Source organism: Doryrhamphus excisus, chromosome 15 (genome assembly GCF_030265055.1).
Source record: "Doryrhamphus excisus isolate RoL2022-K1 chromosome 15, RoL_Dexc_1.0, whole genome shotgun sequence".
NCBI classification, from domain to species: Eukaryota; Metazoa; Chordata; class Actinopteri; order Syngnathiformes; family Syngnathidae; genus Doryrhamphus; species Doryrhamphus excisus.
In genome coordinates, this window is record NC_080480.1 from 16,385,945 (window position 1) to 16,406,280 (window position 20,336).

The window sequence follows — 20,336 nt, forward strand, 5'->3', positions numbered from 1 at the left end:
ATTCCTTTATGTTGTCATGTAGATATTTACAGTATTTCTGCAGAAAATGCACCGAATACCATGCATTCATATTCCAGCTATACTATCTGTTGTCTTCCTGCTAAAAATATGCCACTTTTTGTGTTTATGCTTCTATATTCTTATATTCAGTACTTGCTAATAATAATTTCAATTGCATTTTTGACATTCTTCTTCCAGGAGTGCTCCAAATGTAGCAAATTATGAGGGCATCATCTCCCACTTCAGGTCACTCCACACAATTGAATAGGATTTTAAGGGCACAATGTACATGCTAATTCATGCTAATTTCAATGACTTGATTTTTAAAATCTTCGCTATATTTTTAAATTGGTCGTGTACATTTTAAAATATTTGTCATGTGTTGGGATTGTAATTATAATCAACAAAATTGCTAACTCATTAAATGAGTGGAATATTTAAAGTAAGAAGTATTAGCGTCAGTACTCGTATTGTGGCAATACTGGGCCGGATCGATCCAAACATTTCCAGTATAGCCCCGCCCACCCCAGCATTTGGTCCTCGTGCGTGCGTAAATGTGCGTCGCCGTGGCACAGTAGTAAGCCTGACGTCCAATCACGCGTCCCACAGGCACGAGTGGGCGTGCCTCAGACGCACGAGCACTGATTTACTCTTGCATTGTGGCAGAAAGGGCGGGCAGTCCTCCTTTCGGTCGCCACCGTAGAAGAAGAAGAAGAATAATAAGAAGAAGTCAGCGTTAATTGGGGGTTTAGCTGACGTAAGAAGTGGTGTTTTTACGTCATTGGTGAGCGGAATTCAACTGCGGCGTGTTCCACTTTGTCCGCCGTCTTCATGGCTCAACGTGGACCTTCCCGGACTTGCAGCTAACCAAGACTTCAATTTTTTAATTTCCTCTTTTTTTTCTTCTTCTGCTGCTTCCTATGAACTTGGCTGCCCAAGATGACTGAGATCAATGAGATGGAGATCGACTCCCAGCTGAGGCTACACACCCAACCACTGCCATCCAAGGTAAACACACACACAAGTATTTGAAAATATCGTATTTCATCTATTATATCATTCATTTTATAGTAATATTGTCTTTGTGTGTGTATATATATATACATGACATTCAAAAAAATCCGAAAAAACAAATAACGAACAAGAACCGAGATATAACTTTCCCATTTTTTGACTGTTTTAGTAGAGATACTCCATTTTAGGCCACCATTAAATTTACACAAATACACACAATTTACACTGCAAAAAAAAATATATTATTAATTAGCCTATCGTTATTATTATTATCATCATTATTCTTCTGATTATTACTGCTATTACTACTACTGGTAGTAGTAGGCTAGTATTAGCCTGATTATTGGCTTGCTTATTAGCCTGCTTTTGCCCTATTATATAACATTTGTCAGATTTTTCTTGTAAAAAAATCTATAAAAATATTTAATATCAATAAAAAGCCCTCATGACCCCACTGTATATACATACAGTATAGTTTTTTATTATTCAACTTTGGAGTTTTGTAGATTTTCCAATTAAATGTGTGTTTTGCCTGGCTGCAACTAAAGGATCCAAAAAATGTCTCGCCCTCAAAGGTATACCTTAACACACAACTTATTCACATTTCATGTTTCAATAAGTTGATGTGTTTTTTCCACCTGCTTTGTCTGGTAGGGGTGGGCGAAACTGGGTGATCAATCCCTGCTATAGATATTATACAGCCCCCCCACTACCTTAGGTCTGAGTCGCTGCTGATGACATCATAGTTGTGTGTAGTGAATTTTTAATGCCTGCCATCTCTGTTATGAAGTCATAAAACATGTCCGTAATGAGTCAGCAAGAGTGGGAAAAAATATGCACCTGCATTATTTTCTATGTCTTATTGTCTTATGTCTTATTGTCTAAACACAATTGAGGGTACATTGTGTACTTATTGTGCGGTTTGCACATGTGCAAATGCAACTTCACATTTGACCAAATCCGGTGACATATTGGTGATTTTGCACCAACGTCAGTCTTGGTACTGCATTCCATTGGCTTCTCCTGCATGCTGCAAGCATCTTAGGAAATATGACATATATTCAGCTTCATGTGGTGTTCCGCACATGACCGCTCTTCCTGCCTGCCTGCCTGCACTTCTTCACTTGTCCATTCTTTCTATGATTAGGATTCCATTCCACTTGTTTAGTGACGTTTATAAACAGTCATTTCAAAAGAGCAGGAGCTCACTAATGGAAGGCTTTTAGTGCGCTGCTTTGATTCATTAGACAGCAACCCTTCCTTCTCGTCTTTTGCATCTCTAACCTTCTCCATAAAGACATGACACCGACAAAACATTCACAGTGTATTCATGAGCTGTGAGAATTCAATTAGTTCCGTGGAATTATGATTGCCGGAGCAAGCCAATCGGCGTTTTTGATGTTAATTTTTATCGCTGGTTGCAGCTGGTAGTCGGCGCAAAAAAAAAAGAGTTTCTCATTATATTAAAATGTTGAGTTCAATGTCATGCATAGTGGATCAAATGAGGCTGCACGGCGGTCGAGTGGTTAGCACGCAGACCTCACAGCTAGGAGACATGAGTTCAATCCCACTCTCAGCCATCTTTGTGTGGAGTTTGGAGAACATTTCTCCGGTTTCCCGCCACATTCCAAAAACATGCTAGGTTAATTAGCGACTCCAAATTGTCCATAGGTATGAATGTGAGTGTGAATGGTTGTTTGTCTACTATATGTGCTCTGTGATTGGCTGGCCACCAGTCGAATGAATGGATCACATGATCAAACAAATGACCTCCGCTATGACTCTAACAAGTGTGTGAAGAAGCAGAGTTACGGTGCCATCTACTGTACGGAGTTGGAGCTACATTCACAGATAGTCCCGTTATAATGTGTTTATGAGAGAGGATGCCACATGTTTACCTGAATTTAAGCGCATTAAATAACAAAAGATGAACACATTAAAAGAGTCTGGTGTGTGTGTACGTCTTCTTCTTTGGGAATAAGTGGTGCATGAAAAAAGCCAAAGAAAAAGCAAGAAACTGGATGGAGCTTTTTGGTGTTGTGAGATAAACTGAGGTTTGAACTTGTATTTTTCCGCTAAAATGTCATTCCAAATGATGCAGCTTCCGGGACCTTCCACTTTATGGGTTCTACTGTGGAAAAGAACACGGTGTAGATGCCGGCGTGTAGCTAATGATCCGCTGGGATGAGAGGTCTTTGTCACCTGGCAAAGTTCCCCATTCTTTGAGATGCACTCCACGTTCCTCCTGGCGGCACTGGAGACTGGACCTGGTTCTCTTCATCATCAGTCAGGAAGGCCGCCTGATCTTTATTGACTGACACAGCAGAAGCTGTTAAGCTATGAAGAAATGCAACAGCGCCATTTTAACCACAGAGGTGGAGAAAATCACCGGTGAGGAGAAGTATGGCGGTATGTTATCATGTATCATCATGCAAATGAGCGCGCAGACCTCCTCCGGAATGATAACTCGCTCTTTGCGAGCTTTGCTCCGAGATGAAACGGCTTAGTTTCAAGCGTGAAAGATTTGTATCCCAAAATTACACCGTGCTTTTGTTGGTGGAGCGCCTCGGAAGGCGTGCTGGCGACATACTCGGGGGAGGAAAGATTGTAAAAGAAGGTTGTGTTTGGCTGCAAACTTAGTTGTCCTTCATATTGCCTGACTGACCTTTTTGTTCACTGAACATTGCGCAATTTAAAAGGCCCCTTATTGTGCTAAAGTGGCTTTTAATGACAGCCTAACAGTAAAATGCGTCCCTAGAGGTTGTTTATGAGCGCAAAATCCATCATCTACCTCAATTGTTTGCTACACTCCTCAGTGAAGAGCTCAACGCTCGCTTTGGAAGTTGTTGTTTTTTTGACGATTATTATATTTTATTTTTTAATATCCAATTTATTTCATGCATGTTCTCCCCATAGGTATGAATGTGAGTGTGAATGGTTGTTTGTCTATATGTGCTGATGTCACAAGCAAGATGGAGCCACTGGGGTGGACATTTGGACAGTCCCATTATAATGTGTTGATGAATGAGCTTCGACAAGTAGTGGCAAATAAATATTTTGTACTATACTATAGCTTCAGAGCTAACTGCATTTATTTCTTTAAAACTTAATAAACCAACAACTTACCACTTCCACATGGTATGGGAGGAACCTTTTTTCACTCATTGGCCGTGCATGCGTGGGTTTTCCCCGGGTTTCCAAAAACATGCTAGGTTAATTAGCGACTCCAAATTGACCATAGGTATGAATGTGAGTGTGAATGGTTGTTTGTCTATACGTGCCCTGTGATTGGCTGGCCACCAGTCCAGGGTGTACCCCGCCTCTCGCCCGAAGACAGCTGGGATAGGCTCCAGCAACCCCGCGACCCTAATGAGGAAAGGCGGTAGAAAATGAATTTATTTCATTAACAAAGGAAAGAACAACCCCGACTCCACCCCAGTCCAGCTCCACAATACCTGAAATATAAATACTCACACAAAAAAATCAAAAATGAAGACAAACAAATATATCAAAAATAGTGACTTCCTGTCCGCCGCTCACTCAGCTCTTCCTAGGGAACACAAGAGTCTTGTATGTATGTCTTATTTTGTCATCTTATGTCTACTATACTGCGTCATACAAATATAGAGGTAATATTTCATGTTTAGAGGGTTCTACTAATGTTAAAAATGTATTTAGAAGGTCCTAAATCGGTAAAAACAATGAAAATGTTTGATTCATAAATAAAGACTCCTACTTTGCCGAAATTCACTTATCACGATCGTGTCTGGAAACAATCAACCGCGATAAACGAGGGATTTCTCAATAGTGTCGTTTAATAAAATACAGTTATTTTTGTACATCTGTGCTGCATATTAATAGTCTGACCCGATGAGCCAAATAAAGGAAGAGTCCCGGGGTCCTTCAATTAGAACAAATGACAGAAGCCGGGCTTCGTGTCTCAGTTGCAGCTGATCTAATCATGTGCCTAAAAAGCCTTCCTCTCATGTTCCGTTTCATCATTAGCGCCGTCAGTCAAGATCACGAGTGTCATCTCGTGTGATCATTATATGAGGTGAGCACGTGGAACATAATATTAAGGTGGAGGACTAAAGGGGGAAAAAATAAGAAACATACGTGACTGGCTGCAAGGTGTTCATTGCTGTCAGTCAATGTCTCCAGTCCGTACGGCAGCCTCATGACAGGCTCTGGCTGAAAGCCTATAATAATCTTCTCTCACACACACGGGGCACCAGATCAATGCGTCCCACAGCAGCCATAATTCTATATCAAAGCTCTTATGGCATCACATGATTGTCTCCCTAGATGAGGTTGATATATATATATAGACAACATACACAGAGGTCAGAAATGTACAAACAACACGACGCAGCAAGGATAAATATATCCTGTGGATACATCAATGTTTATTTTTTTTTTTAGCTATTAAACCAATCAGAAATGTTGGACTAACAGCAGGAAACAGACAAATAAATGTCGTAATCAACGCAATAGATGCCATATGTCGCCTACAACAACCCAACGTGAAGGACATTAGCCATTAGCATAGCCATACGATGCTAAAATGCTAACATTACACTCGCATTTTAATAGGAACTTAGCCTATTTGCGCAAGAAAAACAAAAACTTACAGCTGATTAATGCATATAGGATAGTTTGCGCTTTAAGACGTGTAGCAAAGCCTGTTTTTTTTTTGGTGGGGGTATACACCCACCCATGTATCTCTCTCGCTGGGAGGGGGGGGTCAGAGGCAGTTTCACAGTTTCACGTCCAAATGAGGAATGTTTTTCTTTTATGACGCCATGAAAAGCCATTAAAGCAGTTAGCATAAAGCTACAGACACCCAAAACAACGTGTCCCGAGTAATGTTTACTAAAAGTATTTTTTAAATATCTCAATTCCAGCATCAAGGCGACAAAGCAACACATTTCTAATACACTGGACATATTTTAAATTGATCATATTTCGCAATAATTATTTGGCGGGGGTGGCCTTGTGGTTTTAATAGATGTACTATTAAGTCATTGTACTTATGCGCTATTAGAGCATCATTAAAAGTCACTCAGGGTAGTTTAACATCAATGCAGTTATTCATGCGTTTCCTTCATAGCTTGTATTAGCATGCGTCTGTAATGTGAAAGTCTACAAAGCTGCACTGCGCACACACACACACACACACACACACACACACACAGACAGACAAAGTGTTTTGTTCACAGAGCTGTAAACAGCATGTCCCTGTAAAGTGATTACGTTTGGCACCGAGTGCAACGAGGTGTGCGTACACACAGTGTCAGCGCTCGACTGATTATGTCTGCTCGTGTTGATCGCTTCTTTCTTTCCATGCCTCGCTGGAGGTGTCTCGCAGCCGCTTGCATGCCACCATAATAAAAAATTGACTCCTGTCCTCGGGTAAAGTAGCGTCATCTCGGGGGTGACAGGAAACTTGGGCTGATCCTGCTAGACTTTTTACAAATCCATCAATCAAAGACCCTGCGGTCCTGGATGCAGTCGAGGTCAGGTTTTGTCAATACGCGTGACCCAAGGTGTGCTGTGATGTCGCTTTGTGTCACGCCGGCCGCGGCGCAATCAAGATTAGCGGCCCGTTTGATCACAACGGCCGCCGCTCACCGACAACCACCACCAGGAAAATACTATTTACACGTATATATCTCAAGGGCGATCAGGCTTATCGCTTATCTCCATGACACCTTTACAGCAAGTGAAAATGGAAGAAAATGTGGTGTTTTCTTTGCAGTTCTAGCAGCTGCCAACCTGCTGGGACCGCTTTCCGTTGAGCGCGTTTGTCAGTGGGAGATCTTCCTCCACACTCACTTCCTGGATCGGTTTCTGCAAACCGCTGCGTCTCAATACTTTTGTCCCCACGCTGAAGATTCGCTCTTTGTGTTTGGGACTTTACAAGCGAAGCTCTTCAATTCTTACTCTTAAAACGCTAGTCAAAGATCCTCTATTTGTTGTCTGCGGTTTTGAAGTATCCGCCTCAAAAACACAAGTGAAATATCTTTTACATGACATAGTACTACAAAGACTGTAGTCAAAGATCTACTATGTAACAGGAGTGTTTTGCAGTTTTTAGGAATCTACTGCAAAATTGCTAGTCATAGATCTTCTATATGGAAGATATACAGGAGTGCTCTGCTGTCGCTAACAAGCTTTGGCTGAAAAGCTATTTTATTTTATTTTATTTTATTTTATTTTAAAATTTTAAATTTTTTTATTTTATTTTATTTTCATTCATTCATTCATTCATTTTCTACCGCTTTTTCCTCACGAGGGTTGCGGAGGGTGCTGGAGCCTATCCCAGCTGTCTTTGGGCGAGAGGCGGCGTACACCCAGGACTGGTCGCCAGCCAATCACAGGGCACATATATACAAACAGCCTTTATTTTATTTTATTTTATTTTATTTTATTTTATTTTATTTTATTTTATTTTATTTTATTTTATTTTATTTTATTTTATTTTATTTTATTTTATTTTATTTTATTTTATTTTATTTTATTTTATTTTTGTTCTGTTGTTTTTAGAGATTAACTTCTGTTTTTATGACATAAGTCACAGATGTTTTCTACTGTTTTTAGGAATCTGCTGCACTTGCAGTTAAATGAAAGCTTCCTTGTGTGTGTGTGTGTGTGTGTGTGTGTGTGTGTGTGTGTGTGTGTGTGTGTGTGTAGCTCCAGAGGCTGAAGCGCTCGCTGTCCTTCATGCGCAGTAAGAGCGTGGAGAACTTCTTCCAAAGGTCCTACAGCGACGCCCGCCTCCCGCCGGACTTCATCACGGACCCGCCGCCTCCCTCGCCGCCGCCGCTGCAGCTGATGCCGGGCTCTCCACTGGTGGGGGGCGAGGAGCGCTCGCCGTCCCGTTCTCCGTCCGTCAGCCCCAACCCTTCCATCTCGTCCCACTCCCCGTCTCTCAGCTTGTCCCCATCTCTGTCCTCCAAGCCCGCCCAGGCCCAGATCACACACTGCTTCCAGGACCACGTTTTTCGCAAGCCCACCAACTGCCAGCTCTGCAAGAACATGATCGTAGGTCAGCGTCCTCTCTCTGATTTCATATTCGACTTATATATACTTCAGCCATGTTACCTATTTATTTTCTTATTTACTCACCAAGTGACTTACATTATATACTTATATAGCATATAATTGAATTCCATTTGTACTTACGTACATGCTCCAGAATACCCCCTCCACCCTAATGAGGATAAGCGGCATAGAAAACGAATGGATGGATGTACTTACATTAATACATGCTTACTAGTGTCATACATAATTGTGACTTCCTGTCAACTTATTTCAGAGTTTTAGGATCTAGGACAGGGGTCTCAAACTCAATATACTTGGGGGCCACTGGAGCTAGGGTCTGGGCGAGACTAGGCCGCATCAGGTTAAAAAAAAAACAACAAAAAAAAAAAACGCATTTATTAAAAACAGATGGTTTCGATTTTCTACAAGAAAAGCTCTGATAAAACATTCCACTGTTCTCAAATATCTTACTTTTTCTTTTTCTACACAAAATAAGATGAAAAATAAATAAACAAATCAAGAATAAAGAAAATCAATTAATCAGTAATAAATAAATATAATAATAACAATAAAACGGCAAATAATAAAAACTTAAGAAACCACATATAGTTGGTGGGTAGACAAATTATTTTTTTCTGATTAAAATGAACAAAGCATTATTAGAGCCCTGTAGACATGACAAAACACGACTATTATCGACATTTATACTCTTTTTATTTACAACATATTGCGCAACTGCAGGGTCTTGAGACACATGCTAACTCGCAAACTAGAGAGCTAGCGACCTAAACGGAAGCCTTCAAGTTATTTCCTTTAAACTTAAATAGCCAAAAACTTACCACTTCCACACGGTTAGGGAGGATAACTATTAACAGTTATTTAACCTTTAACATGAACATTAATCAAACTTAATATTTTTTTCTGGGTACATGATACCATACAGCATCCATATCAAACTAATATTAAACTTTCATATCAAGGCGGGGGCCTCAAACTAGTTTCCCGTGGGCCACATTTGGCCCGCGGGCCGCGTGTTTGAGACCCCTGATCTAGGAGGTGAGGCATTCAATTTGAAGACCTTGCTGTGTTTATAGTTTTGACTTTCAGTGCTGCAATCGTGTGCGAATACGTGAGTCTGTGTGCTTTTATTTTTAGTCGAGCTCCTGTTTCTGCTGGCTGTACTTCCTGTCACGGTGATGGATTATAGACTACAAGCTGCTCCTCTTGTGTTGTAATGTTTGATGATGTTTTTATTCCCAGCGTGCATTGTATCGCATCTTTATTTTTTTTACGTGATGCATCGTCTCGCTTTTCCCCTGCAGCCTCCTGCTGGTCTTTTCGGCTTTAATGAAGACGTCTGATTGGTTTGATTGTCGTAAAAAGAACTGCTGATGTCTAAATAGAACAAATCTCCCGCAAAATGAATTCTATTTCTTTGTGGGATGGGATGGAGAAAAGGGTGCGTTAATTATTTAAAAACACGAGGAGCATCATTTGGCGGCGCTTTTATTACACAGAGATTGGCACCGTGACAAATCAATTATGACTGAAATATTTCCAGCTGGTTTTGGGAGACTGTCAAGCTGTTGGTGTCGCCACGACTCGCAGGGAAAGTGGGCCACCACCTGAGTATATGCCACCTCAGCATCCGCCCACGTCGTCTCAAGACCCTCCCGCCCCCCCACACATCTCTCCTCTTGTGGTTTTGAATTTTGTGTGACTTTTTTTCTGCTCTCATTCTGTCTCTGTTTTGTTGATCCGTCCCTGCAGGAAACTCCAAACAAGCTCTGCGATGCAAAACGTGCAAGTTGGCGGCTCACCTGTGGTGCACCTCGGAACTTTCACAGCAGCCGTGTTATGGAAAGGTATAGTATACGTATACGTACATGCAGAATATCAATTCAGAGTGTTAGTACAAGTGTTGCTGAATATATGGATATATGAATACATATGAAGTTTCTGAAGGTAGCTGGGGGTGAAAGTATAAACCATTCTCACAAGGGGGGTGCTGGAGTCTATCCCAGCTGTTTTCGGGCGAGAGGCGGGGTACACCCTGGTCTGGTGGACAGCCAATCACAGAGCACATATAGACAAACAACCATTCACACTCACATTCATACCTATGGACAATTTGGAGTCGCTAATTTAACCTAGCATGTTTTTGGAATGTGGGAGGAAACCGGAGTACCCGGAAAAAAAACCCACGCATGCATGGGGAGAACATGCAAACTCCACACAGAGATGTGGGATTGAACTCGGGTCTCCTAGCTGTGAGGTCTGCGCGCTAACCACTCAAACACCGTGCAGCCAAGTATAAACAATGCTTGGAAAACTGCAATCCTCTCCCTGGTCAGATTTCATTGATTCATTCATATCTCGTGGTTTATTGCTATTTAATAGTGGATCATATGAATGTGAGTGTGAATGGTTGTTTGTCTATATGTGCCCTATGATTGGCTGGCCACCAGTCCAGGGTGTACCCCGCCTCTCGCCCCAAGACAGCTGGGATAGGCTCCAGCACCCCCGCGACCCTCGTGATCATAAGCGGTAGAAAACAAATGAATATTTAAGCATTATGAGAGCCCTCTAGACATGAAATAACACCCCTATATTAACTTTTAAACTATTATTACCCACATTTGTAAATAAAATGAAATAAAACCTTTTAGGGGCTTCACAAACAGGAGACCCGGGTTCAATCCCACCCTTGGCCATCTCTGTGTGGAGTTTGCATGTTCTCCCTGTGCATGTGTGGGTTTTCTCCGGGTAGTCCGGATTATTCCCACATTCCAAAAATTAGCGACTCCAAATTGTCCATAGGTATGAATGTGAGTGTGAATGGTTGTCCAGGGTGTACCACGCCTCTCGCTTGAAGACAGCTGGGATAGGTTCCAGCATACCAGCGACCCTAGTGAGGATAAGCGGCATAGAAAATAGATGGAAAGAGAAAATTGTCCTCCCAAGAAGTTGAACACATAAATGAATGACGGAAGTTGTCTCTACCAACCTGACGGATTAGGAGGTGTGTCCCGTATCTATTTTCAGCCAAATATTTATTGTTAGCCAGGCGTGCAATTAGCATGCAAGCGTGCCATTTTAAGAGCGATGCATTCAAGAGTCTCCAAGAGGGTGAGCGGTGAAGAATGAGGAGGGCATGGAGAGGCGGGGGCCCATGCCGCGGCAAACGCCAGCATCTTGGCGGGAACAAAGGAATCTGTGATTACCTTGCGAGTGTCTTCTCTCCACATAATGTGACAGAGTGGCTCATTTGCAAGTCAAGACAGCGACGAAGCCCGTATCTCAGCTGCGACGCTTATTGTGTTTAATTCAGTGTGAAATAACAGCTTTGTGCAATCGTGTGTGTGTGTGTGTGTGTGTGTGTACGCGCTGCGTTACGTGTTAGCAAGCCAACTGATGTCCAGGATGTTTGGATGCGGCTCACATGTCCACTGCGTTTCTTTTTAAATGACTCCCTTAATGTCCCCAAATGGTTGAGCTGGGAGGGGGGGGGGCATTAGTGTGGCCATCAGCTCAGCCTTGGAACTGGGAATAATGGAAACTGAAAATCATTATGCTCTCTGCTGTCCTCCATTAGTCTGGCGCCTTCAAGCGAAACTTCAGCTCGCCCATGCTGGTCTCGGACCAACTGGCCGTCGTCAAGGAAGTGCAGCCGAGTCAAGGTGTGTGTTTGTGTGTGTGTGTGTGTGTCTTTTTTTATGTTGTTGTTGCATCAGATTGCTTGTCCATTGCACCCAATTACAGCCGGAATGACTCCCATCCGACTTTCCCGAGGAAGAAAAACAATGCCTGGACCAGCCACAACAAAATTCATGGGATTTTTTTCACTTTAATTCCAGTTTGAATTTGACAAAAATTAATTAATTAATTAATTAAAAAATAAATAACTAAATTAAAAAAAAATGAATTTGACAACCCCATAAAAAAGACAAAATTCTACATTCACAAATCAGGCTTAAAGTGTATTATTCTAATTTTGCAAGCGGCTACTTAGCATAAAACATTTTGTTCAGGCATTGACGTTACATTACATTCAAATACCTTGCGCCCTATCGTCCACTGTATCATTGATGTGACGAGTACAACATCAAGTAGATAAGATGCATCGAGATGTTATTATATCTCCCTCTCGCTAACGGTAAAGTATCGACAAAGCGACGCACGATGGCTTGCAGCCAATACACAATCCCACCATCAGCAGCCAACATCACACAACACCTGACTGGAATCCTCCTGTGCTTAAACAGGCCTCCATACTGTATCACGCTGGTGATGATGATGATGATGATGATGAGGTCCAAACACCTGCGTCTGCGATTCAGCTGCCGCGCTGAATCAACGTTCGCGCCTCGTGCTGTCACTTCGTCTTAGCGTCCTTGATAAAGGGCACAATTAACCTACACACACATCATGATGACCACCTGACAAACACATACTGAGGCCTCAACTTAACCATAACTCTGCTAGAACGATTCATAGGGTGATATAAATGTACTGACTCACATGGCTCAGAGAAAGGATAGGGAGAGTCGGCAGGAACACAAATAGACTCGTACATGTACTAACATGACAATTCAGAAAAACAATGCTCACAATTAAATCACTATGTTGATAGAATGATGTTTTTTTAATCAGGCGGGGCACTTCTCTACATGCCCCTAATGCGAATTGTCCTGTATTGACATCAAAGTTGACAAAGCATTTAATTAATTTGTATATTTATTGTACTATCATGAATAATAACACTTCCTGGTCACGTCACTTGTATGCCCGGCCACTTGTTGCTAGGCAGCATTCGTGGGCTAAATGCACTTGTACCCCATTAGCTTCATTTTTTGGAAAAAATTATAGTCTGTCGGTGTAGCATGGGAAAAAGTTATTTATCTATTTTTAAGTCATTTTCAGTTACATGCAAGCTAATGTTGACTTGGCTGCCACACACATCAGAGAACAGACAGGGAGAGACGGCAGGGAGACACATACACTAAATATACAAAAAACTATACTATATGTTTTTTTTATAAACCATCTCACAATCAAATCACTGCTGATTCTGTATGGTTACCGTCATAAATAATAATACTTCCTGGTCATATCACTTGAATGCCTGGCCACTTGTTGCTAGGCAGCATTCGTGGATGACATTCTCTTGTGCATCTAATACAAAAAAAAAAAACGCAATTAAATAAAGTATGAATTTTAAATGCACCGCCACCGCTATGGAGAAAGGACGTAGAGTCAGCAGGAAAACAATAATTTAATATAGCATCAATATTCTGATGGAAAAAGCCTTTTTAGTCATTGCGCCATCTGTTAGGATACTTCTCCACCTGCTCCGAATGCGGAATTCTGAGTGGTAAACACCGAAATGAGTTGTCTGAATCTTGAAACCCCCCCCAAAAAAAACAATTTATGGCAGTGATAATCTCATATATTGACATAAAAGCACACACAAAGAGCTTCTAAGAGAAGAAATACTCGTAAAAAATACTCGTAAAACACACAATCATAAATCATTTCAATTGTGCACGTGGCCTCTTTTAAGTGAGTCAAAGCTGTATGTCGATTTTAACTTGTGACTGCCAACCAAAGTGGGTCACACTCGCTATATTTAGACCCCCTCCCCGACTTTTCCAGACTGGCATAGGGCACAATATTCCCAATCCTAAGTGGATATGTATTAAATTAACATGTGCTTGACTTCTAATTGTCTGCTTTCAGAGGCGGTGCGGGGACGCGTGGATCCCGTGTACGCCGCCTTACGTTACGGGACGTCGCTGGCGCAGATGAGCCGCTCCAGTTTCGGCAGCATGTCGGAGTCGCCGACTCGAAGCCTGGTATGACATGAGCGGCGCCGTGGGCGGATACACACATGCTGCGTGCTGGAGATAAAGTCTCCAATGGCGGCATACCAAAACGGAGCATCCACACAGAAACATCCACATTTTTGTTTTGGTATTACGGTGTCTTTATCCTAAATTGCCAATTCATAAATAAAAGTTAAATAAGGAACATTTTACTTGATTTAAAATACATTTTTGCTATAGAGATAATGGCTGAAATTGCATTCTAACTACATATCTCAACATGTAATACCATATTGTGCCTTAAGAGGCGGTAGTGAGTCCAAGTAATTTTGTTTTTCTACAAAATTATCATAGAAAATGATGATAGAAATGATGCTCCAAAGCCACTAGGGGGCATATTTTCAGGCTAGTGAAGACAATAAAAAAAATTATAATTCTCCAAGAATAAAGTCAAGAATTATTCATAAAAATGTAGTAGGATTTGAACGTTAAACAGAAAGAAATTGCAATGCATGTGCTTTTTGTGTACTAACACACCACTTACATTATTTTATTATTATTATTTATTATTTTATTTTATTATACTTTTAATTGAAGGGTGAAGCAGGTGAGGAGGGGCAGGTGAGACAGTGCAGCATGGAGGAGGAGATCCCTCAGGAAACGGCAGGTAAACACACACTGTTTACATGCATGCTGTATTAAACATGTTGCTATATATATTTATTATTTTTTCAACTCCTTCTAGCTGCAGATATGGCTGCCCAGGACGCTGAGTTGGACAAGGAGGAAGAAGATAGCCAAACCGAAACACCCGCCGAGGTGACGTCTCCATGTCTGCCTTATCTGGTGTATACGCCTTGTAGTCTCATGCCCTAATTTCTGCATCCAGGTGACCCCCAAACGCATCGAGGTGCACTCCATCCACACCTACGTGGCGCTCTACAGGTTTTTGCCTCAGGAACACAACGACCTGGAACTCCAGTGAGTAAACAACCTCCACCCTGAATGCGTCATTTGGTGTTGGCTGGCCAGGATGAAAGTGTGTCTGCAGAGGACACCTTTAGGACGACTAATTATAAACTCTGTCCTCACGTAGAGGCTGTGCTCCCAGCAGGGGGGGCGGATAAAGACACTGTATAGCTGCTGGATGAGGTGGAGTAGGGGGGTGTTGGTTGGCTGGGTAAATTATCAGGTGTGAACAAATTGGCAGAGGATGGAAAAGTTCAATTTAAAAGTGGCAGGATGATAAGGAAGGACACTTTGGGAAAATTAGCTCTTGTGTGTGATCTCGTTTTTCCTGTTTTTAAATGTAGAATTGGGCTGCACGGCGGACGAGTGGTTAGCACACAGGACTCGCAGCTAGAGACCCGAGTTCAATTCCACCCTCGGCCATCTCTGTGTGGAGTTTACATGTTTGTCCCATGCATGAATTGGTTTTCTCCGGGTACTCCGGTTTCCTCCCACATTTCAAAAACATGCTAGGTTAATTAGCGACTCCAAATTGTCCATAGGTATGAATGTGAGTGTGAATGGTTGTTTGTCTATATGTGCCCTGTGATTGGCTGGCCACCAATCCGGGGTGTACCCCGCCTATCGCCCAAAGACAGCTGGGATAGGCTCCAGCACCCCTGCTATAAGCGGTAGAAAATTAATGAATGGGCCCTGTGATTGGCTGGCCACCAGTCCAGGGTGGACCCCGCCTCTCGCCTGAGGTTAGCTGGGATAGGCTCCAGCATACCCCCGCGACCCTTGTGAGGATAAGCGGTAGAAAATTAATGAATTAATTAAGTTAATATTTGATAATTTACTTTACCAGTCCGGGGTGTGCCCCGCCTCTCGCCCGAGGTTAGCTGGGATAGGCTCCAGCATACCCCCGCGACCCTCGTGAAGATAAGCGGTAGAAAGTGAATGAATTAATTAAGTTAATATTTGATAATTTACTTTACCAGTCCAGGGTATCTCCCCCTTTGCCCAAGGTTAGCTGGGATAGGCTCCAGCATACCCCCGCGACCCTCGTGAGGATAAGCGATAGAAAGTGAATGAATGAATTCAGTTAATATTTGATAATTTACTTCACCAGTCCGAGGTATCCCCCACCTTTGCCCAAGGTTAGCTGGGATAGGCTCCAGCACCCTGGCGACCCTTGTGAGGATAAGCGGTAGAAAATGAATGAAGTTAATTAAGTTAATATTTGATAATTTACTTTACCAGTCCGGGGTGTACCCTGCCTCTCGCCCAAAGACAGCTGGGATAGGCTCCAGCATACCCCCACACCCCCTGTGAGGATAAATAAGCAGCATAGAAAGTGAATGAATAGTTCCCTGTGTAACAATAGATTCATGGCTAGGCTAGTTTTGAAGCATGTGCAACTTTGTGCGATGTGGGCCAGCACTGAGTGGACACTCGGGAGATGTTAACGTACACAAGTGGGACGACTACTCTATCTAGGGCGGACGCTTACACTCTGTTGGTGTTTTGCGCATGAGAAGTTTGCTGAAAGCAAGAAAAAAATAGCGGCCAGGTGGGTGCCTAATAAATAGTTTGCATGCAGGTCAGGTCGGCTTCAGCGCCGTCGACGTCAGCTTGTAAGCCGCTCTGATAAACATGCTTGAGGCAGCACCGCATCACAAACAGAGATGGATGGCTCACACTGTGTTCTCACTGGACTTTAAGAAGAAGCAGAAGCGGGGTTGATTTTCAAATGGACTTTTTGGATAAAAACATTGGGAAGAACATTGGCAACCATGGGAGACATGCTGCATGGAAAAGGCTACTTTTGACCACAGAAATGCTTGGGATAGATTTGGGATACATTCATTCATTTTCTACCGCTTTTCCTCACAAGGCCGGGTACACCCTGGACTGGTCGCCAGCCAATCACAGGGCACATCTAGACAAACAACCATTCACACTCACATTCATACCTATGGACAATTTGGAGTCGCCAATTAACCTAGCATGTTTTTGGAATGTGGGAATTGAACCCTGGTCTCCTCGCTGTGAGGTCTGCGCGCTAACCACTCGACCGCCATGCCGCCCGGTTTGGGATACATGACTGCAAAAACTCTAAGGTGTCCAAATTGCGGTCTGGGGGCCTTTTGTTGCCCGCTGCTTGATTGGTACATTCATTCATTCATTTTCTACCGCTTTTCCTCACAAGGGTCGCGGGTGTGCTGGAGCCTATCCCAGCTGTCTTCGGGCGAGAGGCCGGGTACACCCTGGACTGGTCGCCAGCCAATCACAGGGCACATATAGACAAACAACCATTCACACTCACATTCATACCTATGGACAATTTGGAGTCGCCAATTAACCTAGCATGTTTTTGGAATGTGGGAATTGAACCTTGGTCTCCTAATTGTGAGGTCTGCGCACTAACCACTCGACCGCCGTGCCGCCCGGTTTGGGATGCATGACTGCAAAAACTCTAAGGTGTCGAAATTGCGGTCTGGGGGCCTTTTGTTGCACGCTGCTTGATTGGTACATTGTGGGAATAAAAATGAGAGGAAAAAAACTTCCTTTGACGTGAGCTCATGGTGGACGGTGGTCCAGATTTGGATGTTTAGAAGCAAAACATGGGCTGAATTCCTGATAGCACCACTTCCGGGACGACTCCAGATGTCATTCATATTAAATCAAGCCTTTTTCACCTTTTGCTCTTTCCTCCGTCTTCTTATGTCTTCTAGTCCGGGTGATCGAGTGCAGGTCACTGACGACTCCAACGAGGAGTGGTGGAAGGTGGGTGGGCAATCATTTTGCACACCTGTGCATGGTGTCTATTATGCATGTGTGTGTGTGTGTGTGTGTGGTAATGGTAATGGATGTGTTTAGGTAACACCTGCTCGGCCACACGCAGGCTCCAAAAGAGATGAACAAAACGCGTAGAACATAATAAAGCTGACTGGTGTTGAAGCCTCACATCCCTTTTATTGAGCCTCTAATGGGCTTCCACGTGGAAACTAATGGACATCTGTGTGTGTGTGTGTGTGTGTGTGTGTGTGTTTTTCTGTGTGTGTCCAAGATGCTTGCAGCACGTCCCGAGCTTGCAGCACGTCCCGAGCTCTGAAATATGTGATGACCAAAAAAATAAATAAATAAAAAAAGATGCAATTAAGAAAACAAATCTTGTACCTGCTTATGCTAATTTATTGAAAACGAATTCAGTCTCGCCGGCAGCGATTTTCACCTCCAGTGGAGCCGCTTTTCTTGTTTGTCACTGTGTTAGTGCGTCAACACACACACACACACACACCGTGTTCTTACAACAACCTTGCTTTTATTGCGTTGTTGTTATGTTTTGTTAGTATGCAAAATGTCTCATTTCAAATGAATGTGAATGAAATGTAAAAGTGTAGACATTGACTTTATTATACATGAGGAATTATTTTGTTATTGTATACTTTTTCAGTTCTTATTATTGATAGATGCATGTACTTTTTTTAATAATTTATATGTACACCTAGCAGACTGAAAGACCGGAACAGTCCAACAGGAAATGAACCCATTCACGTTAACTTCACCAAAAAAGTCACAGCTTGATTGGACGGCGTATTACGTCACAGAAGTCATCCCCTACCTGGTTTCTCCTCAGGGCAAGAGCGGCGACAGGGTGGGTTTCTTCCCCGCCAACTTCGTGCAGCGGGTCCGCCCGGGAGAGCGAGTGTGGCGCGTCATTCAGGGAACATCCGGCATCCGCGAGAGAGGACACATGGCCGTAAAGGAAGCACAGGTAACAGATACACGAGTGCTGCCGACACTGGTTGAGATGTGGTTCATTGATGGGAAGCATGAATTCCCATCGAGACATTATGAAGCAGATTGTGATCTTCTAAAGAATAAAACTTTCTTCTTTTGTCAGATCTGCGTGGGCAAGCGAGAAGACGGCGAGATGTTTGTGAAGCTCAGCAGCGGCAAGAAGAGAGGCCTCGTCCCGGCCGAATCCATCGAGGAGATCTAAGCGTCCCGCGACACAGGCGCATTCTGAAACTTTGAGCCATCGTCATCACCGACTCAGAAGAACTGGACCCATCTTTGTTGTCTCCTCCTGATGACGAAGGAGATAAAGAGTCTCCTCACTGTAAGTCTTGAACTTCTTGGACTCCCCAAAAGCGGCTGGAGGAGTGGACTAAGACTGGATGTTTACATTTGGGCTAACAGTTGCCGCTTTAGTTTTAGTCTCCGTCCACCTTGTGTGGGAGGAATCCGTCATCTTTCTACACACTTGCTACGTCTCATCCAGCATATCTGTCACGTTAGCATGTTACCTTAGCATCAGAATCAGCAGAAAACACACAAGAATATTTGACTTGTGCTCTTAAATACATTTACAACCAAGCAAAATCCAAAAATGTGAGTAGTGAATAGCTAGCTAGCTCAGCTTATGTTTGACCCTAAAAGGCCACCGTACATCGTACATAATCGTAATGTGTTTTCTAACTGTCACCACTGATTTGTGTCAAATCTATGTTGCGGTATCGGAATAAAAGTGCATAAAATTTCTCAGGGTTAGAAGCTAAATCTTAAAATAAATGCTACTAAAATTTCTTCTAATGCCTACTGTCGCCTGTTGGTAGCGGTCGGGAATATCCGAAAGGGAATTTTATGCAATTTTGTGTCGTGTTGTCACTGAGAGGACGGCTGCAATTATTATTTATAAAAATCAATCAGTGAGTCTGCAGCAGAAGACGGTAAAAAAAAAAACACAACCTTGATGCTTTTGTTGCTGCGCGTGTTAATAATAGAGAATTAATGCGACTTTTACTCTGCATAATTGCTTGTCTCTTGTCGGAGAGTCTAATTAAAATGCAAAGTCATGATAGAAATGGGCTTTGAATGAAGCAGCTTGACGTCACGGAATCACAGCAGGTGTATGAAAGCATCAGGCACGGGCTTTGCCTCCTATTGGGAGTGATTACAAAGGACAGACATATTTTGGCACGGGACCAAGACGGCGACGGCAAGTGACGTGTGTGTTGAACCATCACGGTCAGGTCAGTGTGTGTGTGTGTGTGTGTGTGTGTGTGTGGACCCGTGTGGCATGACTCATCATTGATCCAAAGTCCTGTCCCGCTTCCTGCTTGACTTCCTCCCTCATCCTTTTTCCTATTGATGTGACTCGACGGTGGAGCCATGCGACTTTCATGTGTGCGGAACGTCGGCTCAGTCACGCAGAGTGACGCCTCCGCTCAAAGCAAAGATCCTTTCATCCATAGCCGTAGCTTAGCTTTCAGCAGTTGTTCTGTGGCGAGGCCCCGCCCTTTTCTCTCGTTGTTGTAGTCCAGTGATGAGACGACAATGTTCGGTCTTTGTTTTTGGCGTAGGTAACACTTTGGTTTCATAGTAGCATCTCGCCTTCGGAAGCCATGTTTGCGACATGTACTGTATGTTTTTATGGCACACTTCAATAAAACATCTTTTGACCTATGAACTCTTGTTGTGTCTTTGTTTTTGTTG

At 42.9% G+C, this 20,336-nt stretch overlaps 1 protein-coding gene across 1 annotated transcript; it reads left to right on the forward strand.

Annotated features, from left to right (window-relative positions):
* The first annotated feature begins 40 nt into the window (after positions 1–40).
* LOC131103318 (SH3 and cysteine-rich domain-containing protein 2-like) lies at positions 41–20,297 on the forward strand. The gene is made up of 11 exons (XM_058049472.1): positions 41–1,008; positions 7,708–8,062; positions 9,829–9,923; positions 11,654–11,738; positions 13,798–13,913; positions 14,481–14,550; positions 14,629–14,702; positions 14,773–14,864; positions 17,570–17,621; positions 18,475–18,612; positions 18,742–20,297. The coding sequence occupies exons 1-11, from the start codon at positions 940–942 to the stop codon at positions 18,838–18,840; spliced, it is 1,245 nt and encodes a 414-aa protein (XP_057905455.1). The 5' UTR covers positions 41–939; the 3' UTR covers positions 18,841–20,297.
* The last annotated feature ends 39 nt before the right edge of the window (positions 20,298–20,336 follow it).

Coding starts and splice junctions, on each gene's coding strand:
- LOC131103318 (XM_058049472.1), top strand. CDS start 940: ATGACTGAGATCAATGAGATGGAGATCGACTCCCAGCTGAGGCTACAC. Junction 14,865..17,569: donor CACAACGACCTGGAACTCCA/GTGAGTAAACAA, acceptor TATGTCTTCTAG/TCCGGGTGATCGAGTGCAGG. Junction 18,613..18,741: donor TGGCCGTAAAGGAAGCACAG/GTAACAGATACA, acceptor TTCTTTTGTCAG/ATCTGCGTGGGCAAGCGAGA.